The sequence below is a fragment of the Protopterus annectens genome, chromosome 10.part0 (assembly GCF_019279795.1).
Source record: "Protopterus annectens isolate FY-2018-M chromosome 10.part0, PAN1.0, whole genome shotgun sequence".
In the NCBI taxonomy this organism is placed as follows: Eukaryota; Metazoa; Chordata; order Ceratodontiformes; family Protopteridae; genus Protopterus; species Protopterus annectens.
This window is the reverse complement of record NC_056744.1, coordinates 189,829,214-189,851,294: the sequence shown is the minus strand read 5'-3', so window position 1 is coordinate 189,851,294 and position 22,081 is coordinate 189,829,214. Positions and strand designations below refer to the sequence as shown.

The 22,081-nt window shown below is 37.6% G+C and overlaps 1 protein-coding gene across 2 annotated transcripts in view; it reads left to right on the top strand.

Annotated features, from left to right (window-relative positions):
- Window positions 1-22,081, top strand: part of KIF19 (kinesin family member 19) — a 1,202,512-nt gene that overhangs the window by 793,337 nt on the left and 387,094 nt on the right. For both annotated transcript variants that reach the window (XM_044085136.1, XM_044085135.1), the window contains exon 6: window positions 10,738-10,863. In XM_044085136.1, the coding sequence (XP_043941071.1) occupies window positions 10,738-10,863 (126 nt within the window). The remainder of the gene's footprint in view (window positions 1-10,737; window positions 10,864-22,081) is intronic.

Here is a 22,081-nt window from a genome sequence, read left to right as displayed (position 1 = left end):
AAAGTCAGACTTGTGCTGTGGTGTTTGTGTTAAATACTGAGGTCTCTAGTTGGTATACTTAGCTAGGTGTTCTGTTCTCACTACAGTCAAATGGTGTGTGTGTGTTCACTTCATTGACATTCAAGCGACCATTTTACACCAGCATGTGGGACACTGCTATTACCATCTTATTCTCACCAGACTCTGCTGTCATCAGCTATAAAGTGTTGCCCAACAGTATAAAAGCCAGACTTGTGCTGTGGTGCTTGTGCTCTGTAACACTGGGTTTGAGTTTGGGAGGGAGGTTGTCAATACTGTAATTAGTGTTAGTGAGGAATTACACTTTGCTAAAGGTAATCATAATGCCATTTTCTTGCATATTAGTTGTAGACTGTGCCATTGACAACAGTCATTTGTCTGTGTTTGCCCCTCCTGTAATATGTTAACATTGTTGGTGTGCTCAATGTTTGCACCCAATTTGCAATCATCAGCAAACTTGGTAAGCCAAAGGCCATCTACCTTTTACCCAGATTTCCAATAAATAGATTCTGAACAGTAAAGAGCCCAGCACATTTCCTGGTTGTATGCTGCTAGTGACAGCTGTACAGTATGTGTTCTGTTGGTCAGTCAATTGGCTACCCATCTAGTGATGTAAGGGTTAATCCCTAGCTGGAAGAATTTCTTAATGATACCTTAGTGGGGGATTGTGTCAAAAGCCTTGGCCAGATCATGGTAGGCGGCATGCAATGTCTTACCTTCATCCACGTCTTTGGTGACTTTCACAAAGAAGTCTACTAAGTTTAATAAGCATGAGCTACCTTTAACAAAGCCAGATTGGGTTAGGTCTAGAGTTTGAAGGTCACCTGTGTCCTTGTTAATAAGGTCCATGATGATTCTTTTTATGGCCTTGCAGATGAGACTGGTTAGACCTATGGGTGTATACTACCCAGGGTCAGTTGATGCCCCCCCCTTGCGCAGGGGGATTACTGTTGCTGTTTTCCGCTCCACTGGAACAAAGACAGTTCTAAGGCTATGGTTAAAGAGGACACTAAGTTGGTCTGCTAGGTCATGTTTTAGATTGCTTACTAAGCAACCTGGGATGTTATCTGGTACCACTCAGGCCATGATTTTAGCCTTGGAGAGAGAAGATATGACCTGATCTCTAGAGATACTAGGCAGAGGACTGTTGTCAGGTATGCTTTGAGGTATGGCCTGTGGGGCCAGGATAGTGATGTTTTCTCTAAATCTAGCAGCTGGAGAGTAGGTATTTTCCTCTGGTGCAGCTTCATGTTTAGACTCCTAGCATTAAGCAGCAGAACCTTGAGTTTGCCTGTAGTGGATTTTTTTACATGAGAACTATTTTTGCTTTGACATTACTTAAAAAGGCACTATGGGGTAGCAAGCACATTTTCCAGTATCCGACAACCTAGAGGACATAGATGCAGACTATCTCTGGCAAAGCAGTGTGACCTGTTGACCATCTCATCCCCAGCTGAGAAAGACTGGATCCCCCTGCACTGACACCAGAAGCTAAGCCAGTTGTTGAAGTTGATCATTTTTTGTTTACGTTGTGGCATCATCCTGGGTGACAGCACATTCTACATATACAGTAACTGTGCAGTCCATACTGTATCATGTCGTTACGTGATTAGTGTTCATGTTACAACTTCTTCATTGACATGTCCTCATCTGCTGCACATTACCTTGTTTCACCTGTCCTCTTTCCCTGTATTCATTCATAGAATTTACCTGTGTGCCCCTATTCAATACTTACACTTTCCCTGTTTATTTGTAATGTAGTCTATTTACCCTTACTGATCATTTACACAACTTTTGTTCAGTATGTCTGAAATAGGTTTCCACAGTACTGCACTGTGTGCACTTTCATGTACTGTGTTGGAAATATATACTTTGCTTTATTGATAACCCTGGTAATCACTGTGGCATTTTACGCAAACATGCATACCTGGTTTGCCCATAGATAAACACATTTACATGTCTGCTGCTGTCCCTCTTACTTTACATGGTTACCTGGATGGCAATACTGTTGCTGGCCATGAACCTGCACTTATTTATGTTTAAACACAGTGAACAGCATGTATATGCAGTTAGCATTGTTGCTCACAGCAGAAACATGTAAACTCTATATAGGCTTCACATTAAGCCTAAACAGAGTTTATTGAATCCCCAGGTTTAAGTTTATTTTTCAGAAAATGCTCAGGAATGCAAGATGTGTGCAGGCAGATAGAGATATGATATTCCACACCAAATTAATAAAGCTGAGGAAATGTTATGCACATTTCTTGGTGGTATATGTTTTCCAATTTATGAATGGGTGGTTGAAACCACTAAAGAAAATCATATTTTGTTTAATAGCTATGAACTCAGGCTGGTTTAGATAGAGACCATGGGCAGCAGCAGAGTCTGCATAGTTAGCAATGATATTGTAATTTGAGTTGCTTACTGACTCATAAATAAAATTGGAAGGTAATTTTTATGCTCGATTTGTGAGATAAAAAGGTAAGGGATGGATAAGAATGTGCCCCCACCATTACTGTATGATCTTGAGTAAATGAGAGGTGCTATACCCAGGTAAAGATGGAGTCTCTTCACAACAGTGGGACTAGTTTCAGAAACCACTCAAGTGCATATGTGCAGTAGGGTAAGGGAAGTTCCAATGTTACGGATTTTCCTGTTTGGACTCCTAGATCTGAGTAGTTCTAGCTTACGACAGGCCTGATTTTAATTAAGTAGGAAAGTCTAGAAATCTTTCTATGCCTAATGACCTCAGTGTGGGAGTAGGAAGTGATGTAGACATTATGTGGAAACCCTGAGGGAAATGTTGCATGCCATACCTTGTGAACCAGTCAGGACCATTTCATCCCATGCTGATACACATTGGGCACCCCTGGAATGATATTAGTTACAAATCCAGTTGTTGAAATCAATTACTTTCTGTTTGTATTGTGGAATCATTTGCAGTGGTGTTAAGGTGCTGCTTGAGGCCATTTTCTTCCAAGACCTAGCCACATACAAAGAGAATTTGATTATGTCACTGCATTTCCCACCATCTGCTCCCACCTCCCCACCAAGGGTGGAGCATCTAAGGTCATTTAAACCCACATAAGCTGTACTTTGATCATATGTATACTTAGGAGATAGGGATCTAATGTCCCGAGTGATTTTATGAATCCTTACTCCTCAAAAATAGGAATGGCTAGCCATCACTGCATTCTTGCTAATCCCAGTGAGTATTTTCTCTGTGTTTTCAATAACTAAAATGACTATACTTAGGATATTTATGTCAGTTGTAGCATAATGATGGCCTTAGGGACTTAGGCATGAAGCGTGGGCAATGCCTGCTTGAGGAGGAAGGAGAGGATATAGACACATGTTTAACGTGTGTAGAAATGGGAGAGGCAGGTGCACTGAAGGCAGTGTGAACATATAGTTAAGGTCTTGGTCTGTTAGCACATTACCTAGGAGACTTGCAAAGAGAAATCTTCAGAATCTCTGCATATGTGGCTTCATTTAAGTTCAAGATAACAGTAGGGTGAAATATGCTATTCACTGAAAATGTTGAGAAAAAGGCTGGCCTTCAGTTTGAACTAGTATTTACACTTCTAACAAGTGAGTTGTGTTAGGTAGCACTAAGTAGTTGTCAATGTATGTAAGGCAAGTACTGTAGAGCCTCAAGGTGCCGAATACTAACAGGGTGCCAACAACTTGAGTAAAAACAAATTATGATTCTATGCTAGGAGAAACCCAGGATGTGAAGACAGAGGATAAGTAGAGACTATTCCCAAAACATTTTAATATACAATGCAACCATAGATGGTAGTTTCTTTCTTCCTTTCTTTAAGGAGAAGGGGTTCCCAATGATTGTCATGAAAAAAGGATATGCACAGAAACATAGTACAAGCTCAAGCAGAGCAGACAATTGAATAACAGTTACTAAACAGCACAATAAAAAGTGCTGATACAAGGAGATGCTAGGAACTATGTAATAGGACACTGTAACACAGGCAGCATGGAAGAATACAGGAATAGTATGAAAGACTGTGCAGTTTAACAGTGTATCAGTGTGTAGATATACAGATATCATCCAATGTAGTCCAACATAACACAGAGGAGTATAGCACTGTACAACACAAGTCAACAAGGCTCAGATGCCACAACAAGCTGATAATGTGCAATACAGTGCCATAACAAGCGGGTGTAGGTATCACAGTAGGTAGGCTTGGGAGTCACAATTAAGACAGACTTAAGATATAGAGAAGACACACTATGAATCCAGGCTTATCAGATAAACATGCTATCCAGTTATCAGATAAACACAACACAATCCGATATCCTAATGCCTAGGGTCGCTAAGCCTGTCATGCCAGTGACTCCAAAAGTAACAGCGTTCTTCACATTACTAGATGTAATGCAGACTTCTCTACCTCAAAACCAAGTCATTACAAAAAAGACAAAAATGCAATAACTCACTACTGCATCTGTTTTTATACTGTGTAAACAGTTGATCTAGGCTACACAAAACTTTGCCTCTGTGGGCAGGGACAGCACTCCCAAGTAACTAGGAAGTCAATTGTAGAGTTGTAAGTCTTTAAGGACACCATCTTTGGTGAGCATAAAACTTAATTTTGTTTCTCTGTGTAAACTTCTTGCTTCTGATGAAGTCCTATTTATTTTAAAGGGATGAAAGTGTTTTATCCATGGAATGTTTTATAAAATAAAAGTGTCATTGTGGTGATAGATTCTTACTGGTTTTTCCTCCAGAGATGTTCCTTTTTGCAAGAGCAGTGGTCATGGTTCATATGCAATATATTTATTGACATACTTCTAAAATACATCAACTCTGGTCTCCCTCTTCTGTGAAGTTTGCACCAGATCACCGGAAAACAGACACAATCACTGTTGTTTCTAAGGAAAACTCAGGGCTGTATGAGCCATGATGGTCAGAGGAATCAATTACTCCGCTTACAACTCTAACAGAAAATATTACAGAAAGCCACAGTCTGACAACTGATGTCTCACTATTGCCTATGCAGAAACATAGATTGAGAAGGGGACCACAGACACTAAGATACCATTGTACTGCCTTCAAAAAACAGTTTCTACCAGCTATGGAGGATGGACAACCTACCATGGCTGTGGACCTATCAAAGGTCAATGACTCAGCAGATATTTTTTCCTGAAAGAGTTGCCAATGCATGGCTAGAGACTTTCTGCCATGAATGACAAGTTTTGTCACAGATTCTTCTTTTTAACTGATGATGAAGAGCAATCTCCTTTTCATTTAACATAAGCAGGAGTACTCCACTCCTAAATATTAACTCTCCAACTACTCTCCTTTGCATCTGAAACATGCTGCTATCTGCAGACATAAGTATTCTGACATCTTGCAGCAGCAGTTCTGATAACATACATCTCAAATATCAGATAAATAGGTTCTGTACGTTGTTCATTCAGATGGTTCTAGCAGTTCATTCAGATGGTTCTTAAGGTATGGAGGAAGACAAAACAAAACTCTTTGGCATCCACAAGAGACTCAGTATGCGGATGGTCCAATGAACAGATTTTGCCCTGGTAGCAGTCTCCTTTAAAATATGCAAATCTTCAAGTATGTAAATGTCTGGTTAGACCTTTCCTTTGATTATAATACACACAGTTACAACTTAACAACAGAATCAAAGCTATGTGTTGCACATGCAATAGTGTGAATGATGTGTTATTAAGGTAAGCAAAATTACTGTATTTAGAAATGTGTTCTGCTTCCCACCTAGGTCAAAAAAGATAATTTCAACCACTTGCTTAAAAAACTATCATATTTCAAGATCAACTTAATCATGCCAAAGACATGGCCCCTGATACATGAAGGAATGGGTCAGGATAAGCCTTCAGAATGTCAAGCAGTCCAAGGGTGGAAGATCAAAGAGTGCAAGAAGGCAATGCCATTTGAGAGGCTCTGTAAGTTAAGTGGGATGAATTCACATTGTGAAGGCAGTATATACTGCAATTAGAACTTTATAGGTGATATAAGACCAAATAGCAACAGTGCAGATGCATAACACTGGCATAATATGATATCTAGATGCCCTCCATAAGTAAATGTGCAGCAGAGTTATGTACCAGCTATAGTCTGACAAACAACAGCAATAACTAGGAGAGCTTGAAGGGAGTGGCTGTCCTCAGTACAAGCTCTTAGGATGCATGATGATCACTAGGCTCTGATGGTGCAGGAGTGCAGTACTGGCATTGCTATATGAAGCTACAAAGATATTTCAACTTTATAAATGAATGCCAATACTGCATTTGCAGTTATGGCTGATGCTAGTAGCTGTAGCAAAGCAAGCTGCTTAATACAGTTGCATCAAGCAACTTTCTACAGTTAGAGTATTGTAGAATTTTTTTTTTGGTCCAAAGTTGGTTTGGAAGATTTTTATTTTGTGGCCCTCAACTTTAAGCTGATGGGCAGCAGACTGGGGAACTGCCTAGGATGCCAGATGACCTAGTTGGGTTTTCAAACTCAGAGACTGGCAACCCAAGATGGAGGGCATTATTTAGGTCCAACCATAAATAAACCAATTCATACACTACCATAGGAAAATCAGATTATGAATTAGATGCTTAATCAGAGAGATATTCCTCCAATGACAAAAGGATTTGATTTGATGTGAACATGTACCTGGTCCTTAAGGATAAGCTGATCATCAAATATCTCAACTAAATGATGCACCTTTGACATAAATTTGAGTTTGTTATTACTGAAGGTAATGTGAGAGACAATATTAGAACAGAAAAATTATGAATGGCTGCATGAATGTCCATTGCTATTGCTTTGCAGGTGTTGAGTTTCAGCTGATCATCAATCATCCAGTTGTGGATGCATTTGAAATCCAAAGCAAGTTTAAAGTCATCTTAAGAGTTTTCAGGAAAGGAAATGTAGACCTGCATGTTATCATGGGAATGGGCAAGTAAACCAGTCCTGGGAATAGCATCTCCTAAAGGCAGTATGTTGGGGAAAGAGTGAAGAGGAATTAACTCCAGACACAACCTGGCTAGTATGGTTAATGAGATAGAAGGCAAGCCATTGACATTCAACACCAGAAATGCCACAGTAATGGGTCAAGTAAATAAGAAAGATATCATGATCCACAATGTTGAGTGCACGGTGTTAGAAGACTGCTCTTTGCTCAGCACATAGCACCCAAAAAATTCAAATTGCTGAAAATAAAATATTTAGGTTTGCTCTCCCTGCAGATCCAAATTCCCAACATTGCATACTATATGAAAAGGCAAATTGTCTGCCTATAAGTAACAGAGTCACCTATTTATTAGGTCCTATGATATTTAAAATGGTAACACTAGGCTACTTGTCTTACCCTTAAAAGACTGCTGCAAATCAGAGAATAAAAATGCTCTTTTAAAGGCTGCCAAGAACCCACTTTCACACTTGTCAGACCTAGATTTAAACTTGTCACCACAGGGAAAGCCTTCCAGAGTAAGACATGCCACATGGAATGAAACTACATGCACATATAAAAAAATATATAAGCATTAAAAAAAGTCATAGGCAATATTTCCAGAAGGAAAGAAAGTGCACTTTCTTCAGAGTTGCTGACTAATGTGGGCAGATTATTACTGCAGGTACTTGCTTTAGACATTGGCTAATGTGGGCAGTTTATTATGGCAGGCACTCTAATCATCCTAATTTATACCTGATAACACCTGTAAAAATAAGTTACAGCTCATATATTGACACAACTCATTCACGCTTTAGCATTTATACAACATGTTGTAAAAATGTTATGCTGTATTACAATTTATTTTTCTATAAAGTTTATACTATGTTACAACTGGATGTACTTTCTCAGTTTTTTTCAATATTACTAACTTCATATGTAAAGTGCTGTGTATACTTTCTCTTGTTTGTTCTACAGATTTTGTTCTGTACCTTTCTACTAATTGATTTTTAATGTTCTTTTGTACCCAGGTTATAAATGAAAAGATCAGTAGATCAGCGTACTTACTCAGTTACCAATTTGTAAAATAAATAAGTAGAATACCTAACTAAGGCAGTCTCAGTACTATGCCTAGACTGAAAAACTGTCTGGAATCTATAGATATGATTAACACTCAAAGTGGAGTCCAGCTCTGCATATGCAACCTGCTCAAGAACCTTAACAACAAAATGGAGGTTTGACATAAGTCAGTAGATATACATATTATCATCCAGGTCTGCATTCTTAAGAACTGATTTATTCCATACTTCGTTTAATTTTAAGGGGAAAGACTTAATTCTCAAGGGACTTTGTGGCAAATGATTAGACCCAAGAAATCCAAAGAAGATGTTAAAAGCTTAGTTAGACATGGTTCTAGTCAAAGGTAACACACATCCTGGAAAATTGTGTCAAATCTCATCATAACATGGAGTGCCACACACAAATAAAGAATAGGAGGTGTTGTACTGAACGGATCCACTATAAGCCCTTGAAATCATACCAGGTCTAACACTAGACCTCCTGGCATCAAGTTTACAAGCTACGTTTCTAGCAACAAGCTCTAATTCTTCAGAAGTCAAGGACTCCAGAGTGATGAGGTAGGACAGACTACTGATTTTATACACCACCTAAAAGTGTTGTTGAACAATTTGCCACTGCTTAGATTTCCTGAGACAGTAATAAAGAATTTATTTTCCAGTTATGTCAACCTGGTAGAGTGAATAATGCTTACATAAAAAAGCCTGTATTCTAGCAGGCAAGTGTGGCGCCATTAAAACTCTAATCTCTATCCCATTCATTATAGATCATAAAACTCAAAAGTGTTACCATGCGTTACATGGTACAAAATGAAAAGGACATAGCAAACATGGGGCTAACAAATAAAGATAGGACATCAAGGTGTTGCTATAAGCCTTGACAGCCTCATCATCATACTCCTGCAGACCTGATGAACAGTGTAAGCCAATGAATCTGGTATTACATGACTAAGGTACATAAAAACCATCAGACCATGGCCAGGCTGTCTGACACTGGATAAGTCTACCAGGAAGTACATGAAGCAGTCATCAGATGACAGGACTGGCTCAGGCACCTGCTCAATGATAGCAGTATCGAGCTGGAACACCAAGTCCAACATGAGCCCATGTAAATGGATTGCATAAGATAGAACCATAGGAATCTTCCCTGCATAATACACAAGAATTCTTTAGCAAGAGTCAGAGACTTCTTAACAACACAAATGTTAACTTCACAAAGAATCAGCTATATAGGCGATGGTTACATGAAAGAGACAAGGATACAGTAGCTCTACTGTATCAGTGTGCATAAAGACATCAGGATTGTAGGCAAAGATACCTTGTAAAGGAGACAGAGAAGAACTGGAGCAAAGTGGTTTACAAAAATCAAACAGCTCATGTTAAATTTGCAGCTAAACAGGAACAGGCATCATGATGTCAGAATAACTTAATAAGTATAACATCAATACTTAACATGATCTAAAAATAGGTAAGAGATACTTAAGAACATAAGTCTTTATCATCAGAAAATCACTGAGAACAGTAATTGACACCAAAAGGAGTAGACTGAAGTAGAATTTACAGTTCTGGTAGTTATGGCTTAAAATCCAGGGCACTCAAACTGAGGAGGATGTGCATCAGTCAGAACATACATCTGGTTCCAGTCCAGAGACATCCACTGTAGCCATATCCTCAGGAAAGATAGCTCAAAGGAAACACAAACCAAAGGGTTGTATTCAGGCCCCAGAATTCAGTGTTCACAACCAATATTGTTGAAGTCGTAAGATTTAGTGTTAACAAGAAACAATGCTTTGTCTAAAATGCAGTCAGTAAAAACAAATAATGACAGATAAAGCTGAACCAATATGTAAAACCAAAAATGGAGAACAACATGGCTGCCAGTGCTGATAGTCACTAGTATGATGTGTATTCAGTCAACAAACATCAGATCTTACAGAACACAATCTACAAATTCAGAAATTGTACACAAAAGAGGTAATCCCATCATCTCACTGTCAGGTGGATTTAATTTTCTTATAGTATAAGACTTCTTCTTCATATACTTTGCTTTACAGAGTAACAAGTAATGGTCATGACTGTTCACTCAAGCAGCTTATACTAGTAAAATGATGTCACATATTGCTGAGGTCACATAACTCTTTAGCTAGCATACTAGAAGTACCTAGTCACTTCCTAACCCAGACTGTCAGGGTCTTCCCAGTCAGTGATCCAGCACTCTGGAACTCTGTCCCTAGTGCCATAAGACTTGGGAATAGTTTTACCAGTTTTCCTAGCTCAAACCTCATCTTCAGCAAAATGCAAAAAAAAATGTGTATGTGCAGATGCTACTACCTAAAGAATATAAACAATGATGCAACCATTTCTGATTATATAGGTGTCTTGGTTCATTCATATGGAGCTCAAAGTGATGTCCTTAACAATGTTATTGTTTGTCAATGTAGATTTCTGCATTTTTTATCAAGCCTGCCCAGTACTGCATCTTGTGTTTCTGCATTCTGCATAATCTTATTTTTATTACTTGTAGCAAGATCACAGCTGAAAAAGTGCCCTAGAGGTTTAGTTTATCTATTTAGTAAATAAAAAAAATAAAATAAAATATGATAGTGCCAAGCGACAGGTATTCCACTTTCTGTATTAAATGATGCTTCACACATTTTGTTTATATTTAATATAGTAATGCATGTAATACAGACTGTATTTATTTCTTGCTATAGATTTATAATGAAATGATTCGGGATCTATTAAATCCTTCACTTGGTGTTCTTGATCTGCGGGAAGACTCAAAAGGAGTGATCCAAGTGGCTGGAATCACTGAGGTATCGACCATCAATGCCAAGGAGGTAAATATATATGTAGTAAGCCTGACACAAAACTGCAAAATGTTATAATCCACATATTTGGTTTAACTAAAACAAGTGAGTACATATACAATGTCATCTATGCACGTCTGACTGGTGCAGGAAAATAATTTATGTATATGCTACACACGTTGTGAAAAAAGTGCTGCTACATATTATGAAATAACATTTTTTTATTAAGAAATACTCTTTTGTAAGAAGGTAATAACCAGAGAGTGAATGCAGTAGGTTGTGATAAGTGTGCACAGATGGACCTTTCTGCATTTATAAGAAAGATATGGCAAAGGAGAGGGAAAAGGTGATTCATGTTTGTTAATGTACACAGGAATAAGGTTCCAGAGTCCAAAAGAGTTGCTCTCAGTTTTAGCCTGCCCTGATCCCAGAATGACTTGCTCTCTCTCTTTTAATTTCGCCAAATCTTTTGGGTTTCCAATACCATGAATGGAATGGACCCCATTCCTAAGTCAAAGTATGATAAAAGTGCATGAAATTAGTATTGTTTCAATCTTTAATGTCAACCAAAAATGCTCTTAGCAACACTCGCAATGTGCCCAGTAATGACTCCTGCAATTGTTATGGAGTTACAAGGATTGGTAACATATCTAAATACGATTGTAGATTCTTTTTATGAGCCCTGTTGCTCCAATTACTGTTGGAACTGTCTGGGTATCTTTTTTCCACATTGCTCTCATTTCTGCCTGCAGATCCTGATATATTATGACTTTGTGTCTCTCTGTATGCAAGACACTGTAGTCACTGTGTGTGGCAATTTCAATGATCAATGCTACTCTTGTCTTTTTTCTTGGATCACTATATCCGGTTTTCTAACATGTATCTTTTGGACTGTTGGTAATGGATGATCCCATGTGATGTAGACTTCTTCATTTTCTATGATATTTTGTGGTTCATGTTTCCAGTGTTTTTCAGCCACTTTAATACCATAATGTTTGCACAAACCCCAGTGCAACAGTCTCAGCACATTATTATGCCTTTCAGTATGCAATCCTTCTGCCACTAGTATGTCACAACCAGCAATGAGGTGGGCGACTGTTTCCAATTTGGTTTTGCAAAACCTACATTTGTCTGTTTCTCCCACATGTTCAATGGATTTTATAAAAAAAAGTGTATGCAGCCCACTATCTTGGGCCGCCAGTATTAACCTTTCATCTCTTGGTTGGAATTCACCTCGGCTTAACCATTCCTGTGTTCGTTCCTGATCAACATGAGTTTCTTCCAGAAGTTTTCTGTACTTGCAACTATATTTATGCATTTTCCACGTCTTGCCTTCTCATTTGATCCTTCACCTTATTTTCTTTCTTTTGTTTTTTCGCACATTCAGTTGCTGCCTGATTTTTATCTACTTCTGGTTTGATTTCCATTCCTGCTTGATGCAGATAAGCTTCTGTTAGATTAAGCAGAGAAGTCATCTTAGATTTATTCTCCTCATGTTTCAAAACTTTCACTGCATTTGGGTCTTGTGAGGTCAGCAGATATGTGTGGAGTTCCACGAATGCAGATCTATACATATAATCAATTTCAAGGAGGCCCATCCCTCCTTCAGAATGGGGAATATATAATCTTGGTATGTACTGATTTTTATAAATCATATGGTGAGCATGAAGCATCCTTGTTTTCTTATCTAATCTATCCAACACGTTTTGGGGACAGTCAATCACTCCAAAACTGTAAGTTAGGACAGGAAGAGCAAATTGGTTTATTGCTTGGATTTTGTTCCTAGATGTCAGTACTGTTTTCAGGATTAATTTAAGTCTTCTGAAGTATTCCTTACTAAGTTTTATTCACATTTGTTCATGTTTTATTGTTGATCCTTCATCAATTCCCAAATATTTATACACTCCTTCTTGCTCCAGTCCTTTTATATCACATTCTTGTCGCAAACTAATGTTTTCTTGGCATTGCAGTTTTCCTGCTTTAAATGTTGCTTTTGCACATTTATCAAGACTGAATGACATCCTTATATCATCTGAAAAAATTTTGACAACTTGCAGTTGTGCTTTCAGTTCCTCATATGATGAGCTATAAAGTTTTAAATCATCAACAAACAGAAGGTGAGAAGTCTTTACACTTTGTTGTTTTCTAGGAGCCAGATTATAGCCATGGCCTAAGCTGTTGAGTAAACAGCTTAATGGATTAAGGGCAAGGCAGAATAGTAATGGTGACAGAGACTCACCCTGGAATATCCCCCTTTGAATTTTTATCCATGTGATAACAATTTGTCCTTTATCATTTCTTAATTGCATAGTGGTCTGCCACTGTTTCATGGTCACTGTAATGTAGTCAATCAGTGTAGGGTGTATCTTCTACATTTTAAGCACTCTTTTATCCAATAATGAGGTATACTATCAAATGCTTTTGTGTAGTCAAGCCATGCCATTCTTAGATTCTTCCCCTTTTTACAGTTCTCCACTCTCTCAGTTCAGAATACAGTTCTCTGCTCTCAGTGTAAGTGATTTACTTTGATGTAAGACCAATCTACAAACAGATGCCAAAAGACCTGCTGTCAGTGTAAGTGGTCACTTACACTGAAAGCAACTTTTTTGGAACGGGCCCAAAAGATAAGAGAAGAGAAGCTTTAATTCTGTCTGATCGACTTTTTATGTTTTTTTTTTTTTTGGAGGATGGTAAAATACTTATCCTAAGTATAAATATTCGGTTTACTATCAAATGCATGAAAATCACAACCGCGAATGGTAATTTCCGTGACGCATATCCTCAACTCTTACATATTAAGTAGGTCATAAGGTCAATGCAACAAGATCAACAACGTTCTGTCAATATTAATGTTGGCAGCTGCCATTGCCAGCCATGCTTTGTGTCCCTGCCTTGTGTACTTCCTTCTGAACAGACGTACACATGAACATCGACATTCTGACTGTCGCTTCTACCATGTTTGAGGAGGTGGCTGTCATGCAACTGAATGTCAGCATTTTGATTGTAAACCATAAATATTCTCATGTTTGGGGCACCCTTGTATACATTTAGAGACTCAGCCATTTGGAATGTTTGGAAAATATTATTCATCAGAAGCACAAGTTCAGGTATACCTGGGATATGCACAGTAGTGCATCAGTAAAGAATTAGAGAGAAATGATGGTCAGACATGCTCATTGTTTAAAAATACAAATAAAGTAACAAAGCGTAGGCCATGAAGACTGACCCTGCACATGTAATTTATTTCAATATTCCTTGTTAGTCTAGCCTTTCAGGTTGTCTCCAAACCATTCTGCTATCATCAGCTGTTCAAATGCAGTTTGCATTGTAACATTAGTAATCACAAAATTATATTTGAAAGTATTTTTGCAAAGGCAAAGCATATCCTTCAACATCTTTCTTCAAGAGTCAGATACAAAACCAAAAATAGTAAGTAAGGGACAAAGGTCCAAAACCAAGGGAAGAAATGAAATATTTCTCTAACTTAGAAAGTTAACAGAATAATAGCTTTTAACTCAACATGCATGTTCTAAAGTATAAGTGATATGAAACTATTAATATGTGGCATGACTGACTAACTATAATCCTCAGCAATTTACCAGAAAATAAAAAGAGAATTCAAGGGAAAGAGCAAACAGAATGAAGTAAAATCAAGGATGCTCTGCAAAATCAGGGACAGATAAGCACTAAGGCAAAGCTTCTAATGCAAGGGAACTTTATACCTGTTGTTAATATAATTGTAATCTGGAGACATTGCAGCTCCAGGCTGAGGAGAAATGCTTCTTATAGCAATACAGTGATGGAAGCTACATTTTCAACTAGCCAATAAATACATTAATTAATTATTTAATTAATAAAGCGCAATTCAAAGCTATTTTTTCAGACCACTGTCCAATATCTTGTTTAGAAGGAAGCCAGGAAATTCAGGTTTATAGTAAGCCCTTGTAGTAGTTTTACATTGCAAAACCTTTTTAAAGTTTCATCATCTATTGTCAAAGATCTTAGAAATGTTTGAGCTCTAAAAATTATTTTGATCTGTCACCTTGTGCGTACCCCATCTACTTACAATTTTTTACCTTCAAAGGACAAGAAAGGAAGAGAGTGAGTGGGTGAGCCTTCTTTGCAGTAGGCTGGAAACAATTTTTACAGATGCTTATTAGATGAGCCTTTTTTTGCAGTGACCAGAAAGAATTTTAATAGATGCTTCTACCTTTTCTGAGTCCCATCGAGGCACAGTCACACTAGGGCTGTGAAGGTTAACACACATGTTGGAGATGATGCGGCTTGATGCATCCCTTGATGCACCTCACTCATGGACAGGCTCCCTACACTTCCCTAGGCATCACTGTATGACTGAAATGTTAAACATCCTTATTCCAGCAGGAAGGGGAATCTTATCACTGGCCATTCAAACCTTTCCAAACCTCATCAGTCATCTAGTGTTCAGGCAGCTAATAATTCTCATGTTGCTGACTACAAAGACAATCCCCTACCCATGAGCTAGTGGAGTAACCCAGCTTTGTCCTCAGTGGTACCTTTTTTAGCCCATAAGGCTGACCTAATGAAATGTACCTGCATCAGAGTTCCTTGTCTTGTGAAACTATTGAAATATCGCCTCCCAGAGGTTCTTCAATATATAGTTCTCACCATGCTTCACACAAACTTGTCACTGCATGAATGCTGCAAAAAAACACTTCCCTGAACAAAAAATAATATTTCTCATGATATACATTTTTGGCAATAATTGCAAACCAGCAAAAGCATTCGATGTTTTAGCAAAGGGATATCTTTAATCCCCTGAAAATTTAACTCCTGCTTCAACTATGTAAATTCATTCGGTGTCAGCTGCTGCTCTGTATCTATGTGATGTATGGAAAACAAGTGCTATGACAATGCATGTGCTTTGCGTACCAATAATCAGCAACCAATAGTTAGTGACAGTGATAATGTATGAGTATTTACCGTAAACAGCATGATTTACTTACAAGGGTGAAGCTCAAGTGAGTAAATTTCACCATTTGTGAGTAACTCATGTTACATGGTTAATATTATGCACTGGTATGATTTAAAACTGTATATTTAGTGCTTGAAGCACAATGATTATGTTCCAAAAAAGGAAACAGACAAACTTGTTACACACCTTTCTGACATCAGAAGTGTTATTTAGTAAGCTTTTGTTAAGCACCATTAAGTGCTGTTAAGATCAGGTTTCATGGCAGGGACTGGGAGTAGACAGTGCTGGTTAACAAAGAACAACTGCAGAAAGTAAAACCGGTTTAAAAGCTGTCAGATACTTTACTCAGTTAAACTTGTTAACTAAAAGCATGGCAGACAAAGTGCCTAAGAGGTTTTAAAGCTGTTTGGTCTTCAGAGGGATACTTTGTTTTTGACTGATGTCTGGCTGTGCAAAGTGTTTTACGAGCTTTCAAAGCTTTGAAAGCCAAAAAAACTATAATACACAAAACGGCAAAGCAAATTATGATAAAAAACAAAACCAAATGGAAAGAAGCAGGCTAGGAACAATGTTGTGACTCATTTAATTGATGCCTCCTGGTACCTCAGCCAAATGCCTTGAAAGGGAATAATTCACAGCATCAAAATATTTCTTTAAATACGCTTACACCATACAGTCCATGAGAAGATTTTCAGCTGTGGTAACATACTGAGTTTTGGAAAAAATCACTCAGTTGCCCCCCCCCCCCCCAGTCTGATTGAGTAAATATGTACCTATCATTTATCTCCCTCATATCCTGCAAAGCTTTCCATTAATTTGCATTGAAGTTGTACCCATGGAAACAATTCTTAAATTTGTTATATTCCAACCACAGCTGTTTATATAATACATTCTCAAAGATACAAATACTTGATTTCATTTTGGGAGGCATAAAAGTACTTGCTACAGACAATGTCGGCAACTGGAATTTGCCATATCCTGTAAAAAAATTGCACCCCCCCATCTTCATCCACAGCAACACCTTCCCCCTCTGCAGTCAAATCAACATTTTCCCAATCACAATACTCATTCTCATAAATGGATAAATCCAACAGTGAATCATTTAAACTAACTTCTCCATCACATGCTGAATCCAAAATATTGTTAGTAATATCCACCCTTTTATTGTGAACCACCCCCCAAAGATTTAACTTTCTACAGAATCTGCTGACCTCAAAAAATAAGTCAGCAAGTCTTGGAAGCCTTGTAGAAACACATTTCATACCTTTTCTTAGTACAGCTTCCATGTCATGATTCAAAATAAAGTCAGACAGGTTCACAATGTTAAAGTCACTACTCACATCAATGTCCCTTTGTGTATTTTGAGTTTGATGAGTCTGATTGACTACATATTTATTTTATTTATTTATTTAACATTTGTTGACCGGGAATGTCCGACTAGGTTCCACAGAGCCTGTTTTCAGCGGAGGCCCTCCAGATGCATGTCTTTGGAATGTGGGAGGAGGAAACCGGAGAACATGCAACTCTTGCTGTGACACTGCACCACTGTGCCGCCCATATATCACTTGTCTTTCACAAACTAAAGTTCCAGGAGCCCCAAATACCTTAGTTCTTCCCTTTGCACCCCGAATTGCTGTTGGAGTTCTTCGTTTGCCACTTGTGACCATGGCCCCTTGTTTGATAACCAATTGACTGTTGTTCTTGTCCCCCAAATCCTTCATTTAAATTTTTGAAGGAGACGCTCTTTTTGGTTGAGGATGTATCCACTGATGAAGCCGACGAGTTCCACGACTCACGAGACCAACCCCTGGTTAGTCTCCTGGATGATCTCTGCCTTCCGGACTTTCTTTCCCATGAAAACACAAGATTATTTTTGCAATCCTTAATGTCCCGGTCAGGTTTTCTTTTTTTACGTAACATGACACCCTCTTCAACTTTAGTTAAACAAACTTTGATATCATTAAATTTGTGCAAAACATTGCTCTTTGTCATTGTATTACCCAAAGGCTCTTGAAGTTGGATTTTTCACATTGGATTTTCTCCTGTTGTCTTCTATTGTGCTTTATTAAAACATTAAGCCAACCAAGCATACAAGACATGGCCAGTGATTTCCATTCCTCAAATAAATCATTCTCATCTTCTGAGAACTCAAAGACTGGCAATTTATCAATTCTAAGCCATCTCGGTGTTATATTCAAACTCACGTACCTCTCCAAGAGCTTAGTATCATAGTACAATGTCACTTCCTTCATCTGTAGTTTCTCTAATCTGAAGAACTGGTTGTCATGCTTCTCATCGCCCCTTCGGACCACGCATCACTACTGGCAAATCTAGCATCCCTCTCCCTCTAGAATTCCATTAACAACAACATATTTTCAGCTTGAGATCCTTATATCGCACTTCTACCATTCAGTAAAAGCACTATAATACACAAAATATGGGGAAGCAAATTATGATAAAAAACAAAACCAAACAGAAAGAAGCAGGCTAGGAACAATGTTGTGACTCATTTAATTGATGCCTCCTGGTACCTCAGCCAAATGCCTTGAAAGGGAATAATTCACAGCATCAAAAATATTTCTTTAAATACGCTTACACCACACAGTCTGATGTGCATTAGTGAATCAAGTGCATGCAATACATCAATTAATCAATTAAGCACTGAGCTCAAAACATTTTAAAGAACATTTACCTAAACTGTGAGCTCCAAATGCTTTGCAAAGTGAATGCGCTACCACATACATAGAAAATATATGCAAAACCTCCTATTTTATACTAAAATACCAAAATCACATCACATAATATAAATACAATACATTACACAATAAATTCATATACTATACACATTCTAAAATCTAACCCTAATTTATAAATACAATATTACTTTAATACATTTTACTATAATAAATCCAATTTAATATAATTCATTTAAACTTTTACATTGATATTCAATTCCTGGTTTAACCCCCCCCAGAGCTAATGTTTTGAAATTAATAATACATTTGGCTTCCCTTTGAAGCCATTTGGCTGAGGTACTGGGAAGCATCAATTAAACGAGTCACAACATTGTTCCTAGCCTGCTTCTTTCCATTTGGTTTTGTTTTTTAAGCCAAAAAAACTCTCAGCACTTCTATACTTTTTCTGTCTGTAACTGATAGTGCATGGGGCAAGTATTGTCCATGTACTATAATGGATTGTGATGAGGTCTCACTGATCATAACTGCCATTATGTGTACTTCATATGGATGCTAAGATTAATTTCTTAAACTTCACTGTTAAGATGAATTTCTTGGCATCTATGACGAAAAAGATTACTGGTTATGAATGGAGACCCATGCTTATTGTGTAACTGCTCTCAGTGCGGATAGTTTTGCCAATGTCCTTCAGATGCATCATGTATGTTCATATTACCTGCAGGCTTATGGTAACCTGTGCAGCAGATATGTGTTTGTCATTTCACTAGTGCCAAGGCAATAAACAACTGTCTGTGTCACTTTTAAATATTTTTTTTTAATTTAGAAATGAAGTGTAACCAGTGCTCTGTGCTTTTACTAACTGTATGTGAAATATGTGAGATGGAAGTAGAGGTATTTAATTTATTTATTTATTTTGTTGTGTATTTATTTATTTTACATGTATTATAACAGAGTTATTTCTGTGACTTATTAGCAGAAGCTTCAAACAGATTTAGTGGTCTGCTCAAAGGGTCATACTGGAGTGGTGATTGTATTTCATACACCTAAAAAGAATCTTGTGAGCCAATGAATTAGCCACATTTAACAGTTGTTTTGGAATGTAGTGGAACTAATTTTCTCAAAAAAAGCCCTGCAGGGTAATTTTTAATTAGCTTTTTTTTTTTTAATTGAAGAACATTGTGTACTTTATACATAGCACAAGCTGACACCATGTTTTACAATGTTTTAGGCACACAGTAGATATTAAAGAGAATTTCACAACATACTTATTTTAGTGCTGTTCGGTTGATAATTAGAAATAATTAAGAGGAAGTGTAAAGTCAAACTGTGTGATGACACTTCTCTAGGGTCTGTATACTTGTACAATTATCTGTTTCACTGAGTGCCTAATGCACGCTAAAATCAAACACATTTAACCATAAGCAGCTAGGGATCTTATATATAGGGAGTCCACCGGTGACAATAAACTTCTTAAATTGTGGACTAAGGATCCTGTGTTCATCATTTAAGACTTCTGGAAAATAATTTATTTGTTGAATATAAGAAATGAAGCAAAACAATCCAGATGACCACCATGGCTTAAAACAGGTTTATTAGACAAGCGCTTTCACGTACAACAAGCTATGATTTCTCAAGTCTACAATAAAACAGTAAAAATCCCTACACATTTTATATGTAAAAACACTATCAATTAATCAATTAAATACATCATTAAAATAAATTCAACCCTTAAAATACATCAATTAAGTCTTCAGCTAATAGTATATCTTATTTAAGTGAGCGAGCTTCTAGTTCAGGTTTAATGCAGACATAGTTGTTTAGCCCAGGATATACATGAGCTTGCAACTTTAATATCCACTTTAATTCAATCCTTTCAATTGAATTGTTTAAATTACCCCCTCTCTTGTCATTATTAACAATTTGTATGATTCTAAACCTAAAATTATGTGAAGGGAATTCCATTGTATGCTTAGCTAAAGCATTTAATTTGTTCTTATTTTTTACATCATAATCTGCGGTGGTGGTGCTGCGGTAGCTTTGTCACCTCACAGTTAGACGTTGCCCATACGATTCTCAGTTAGAGCGTCTTCTGTGTGGCGACATGCGTGAATGTGCATTCCCTCGTTGAAGGTTGTGTGTTAGGCCTGGCAAGCCAGCACGTAAAAATCTACTGCCAATCATTAGCGGACCAGAGTTCCACTGTGGCGACCCCTAACCGGGAAAAGCCGAAAGACACAACAACAACATATGCTGATAGATTCTGTCTCTGAGCCGTTTCTGTGTTTTCCCTATATAGATACATGTACATCTTGTGCACTCTGCCATGTATATTAAGCTAGTTGTTCTGCAAGTAGCATAGAATCTAGACTGAAATATGGAGGACAAATGTTGTTGTATTTGTGTCTTTCAGCTTTTCCCGGTTAGGGGTCACCACAGTGGAACTCTGGTCCGCTAATGATTAGCAGTAGATTTTTACGTGCCGAGTTGCCAGCTATGACGCACAACCTTCAACAAAGGTATACCCATTCACGCATGTCTCCACACAGAAGACGCTCTAGCTGAGAATCGACCAGGACTGCGTCTTACTGTGAGGCGACAACGCTACCTCAGCACCACCACCTCAGTCATAGGGTGTTTAAATTCCTGTACAGAAGAAACATATTGACATAGTCTGCACTTATTGCAAGGATATGTTACAAGCTTCAGTGGGGACACATTATTCTTTAGCCGATGGTTACAAAGTAACTGTTTTAAATTGAAAGTAAAACTGGAAAACTGTTTTAAATTGCTCCTGTTCTTATATGCAAAACTAGGTACTCTACCTGTAACATTTTCTGTTTCCTTATCAGTTGTCAGGAAATGCTAGTTGTTCTTAATTATGTCACAAACCTGTAATTTATCATTATGCTTGAGGTTCCTTTTTATAGTTGCATTCATTGCTGGTTTTACACTGATAGAATGAATTCCTTTATTGTTAACAGCAGTTTCATTCTTTACAGTTTGAAATGGAGTTTTGTCATACCCCCTCTCCAGAAATAGTTGCTCCAAGTAGTTAACTTCTTTTTCTTTATCAGTTTGCACATGGCATATGTTGCTAGCTCTAATTAATTGCTCTTTGATAATATTTGGGAATATGTGCTTAGGATGCATGCTATTACAAACTAAGAGACTATTCTTCCAACAGGCTTGTCTAAAGAGCCTGGTGTTGATTTTACCCTAACTGTCTCTATACACAGCGGCATCTAAAAAGCCTATTTCTATGAGTGAGAAAGATGTAAATCTCAAAAAGTCTGTTGTAGATTCCAAGTACTTAAAGAAATCCAACAATAGTGATGGCTCCCCCTCCCACAGCATAAAGGTGTCATCGACAAAATGTCTATACATCTTAATGTATTTACTATACATACTGTTAAAAAATAATGTTTCTCCCAATAATAAACTACCATGTTCGCATATGAGTTTGCACAGGGGGTACTCATGGCAACCCCCTATTTTTGTAAATATATATTTCTATTATATACAAATATATTGTCAGATAATATTAAATCTAGTAATGTGCAAGTCAACATAATTTCATTTGTATCGCTGCTCCCCATTT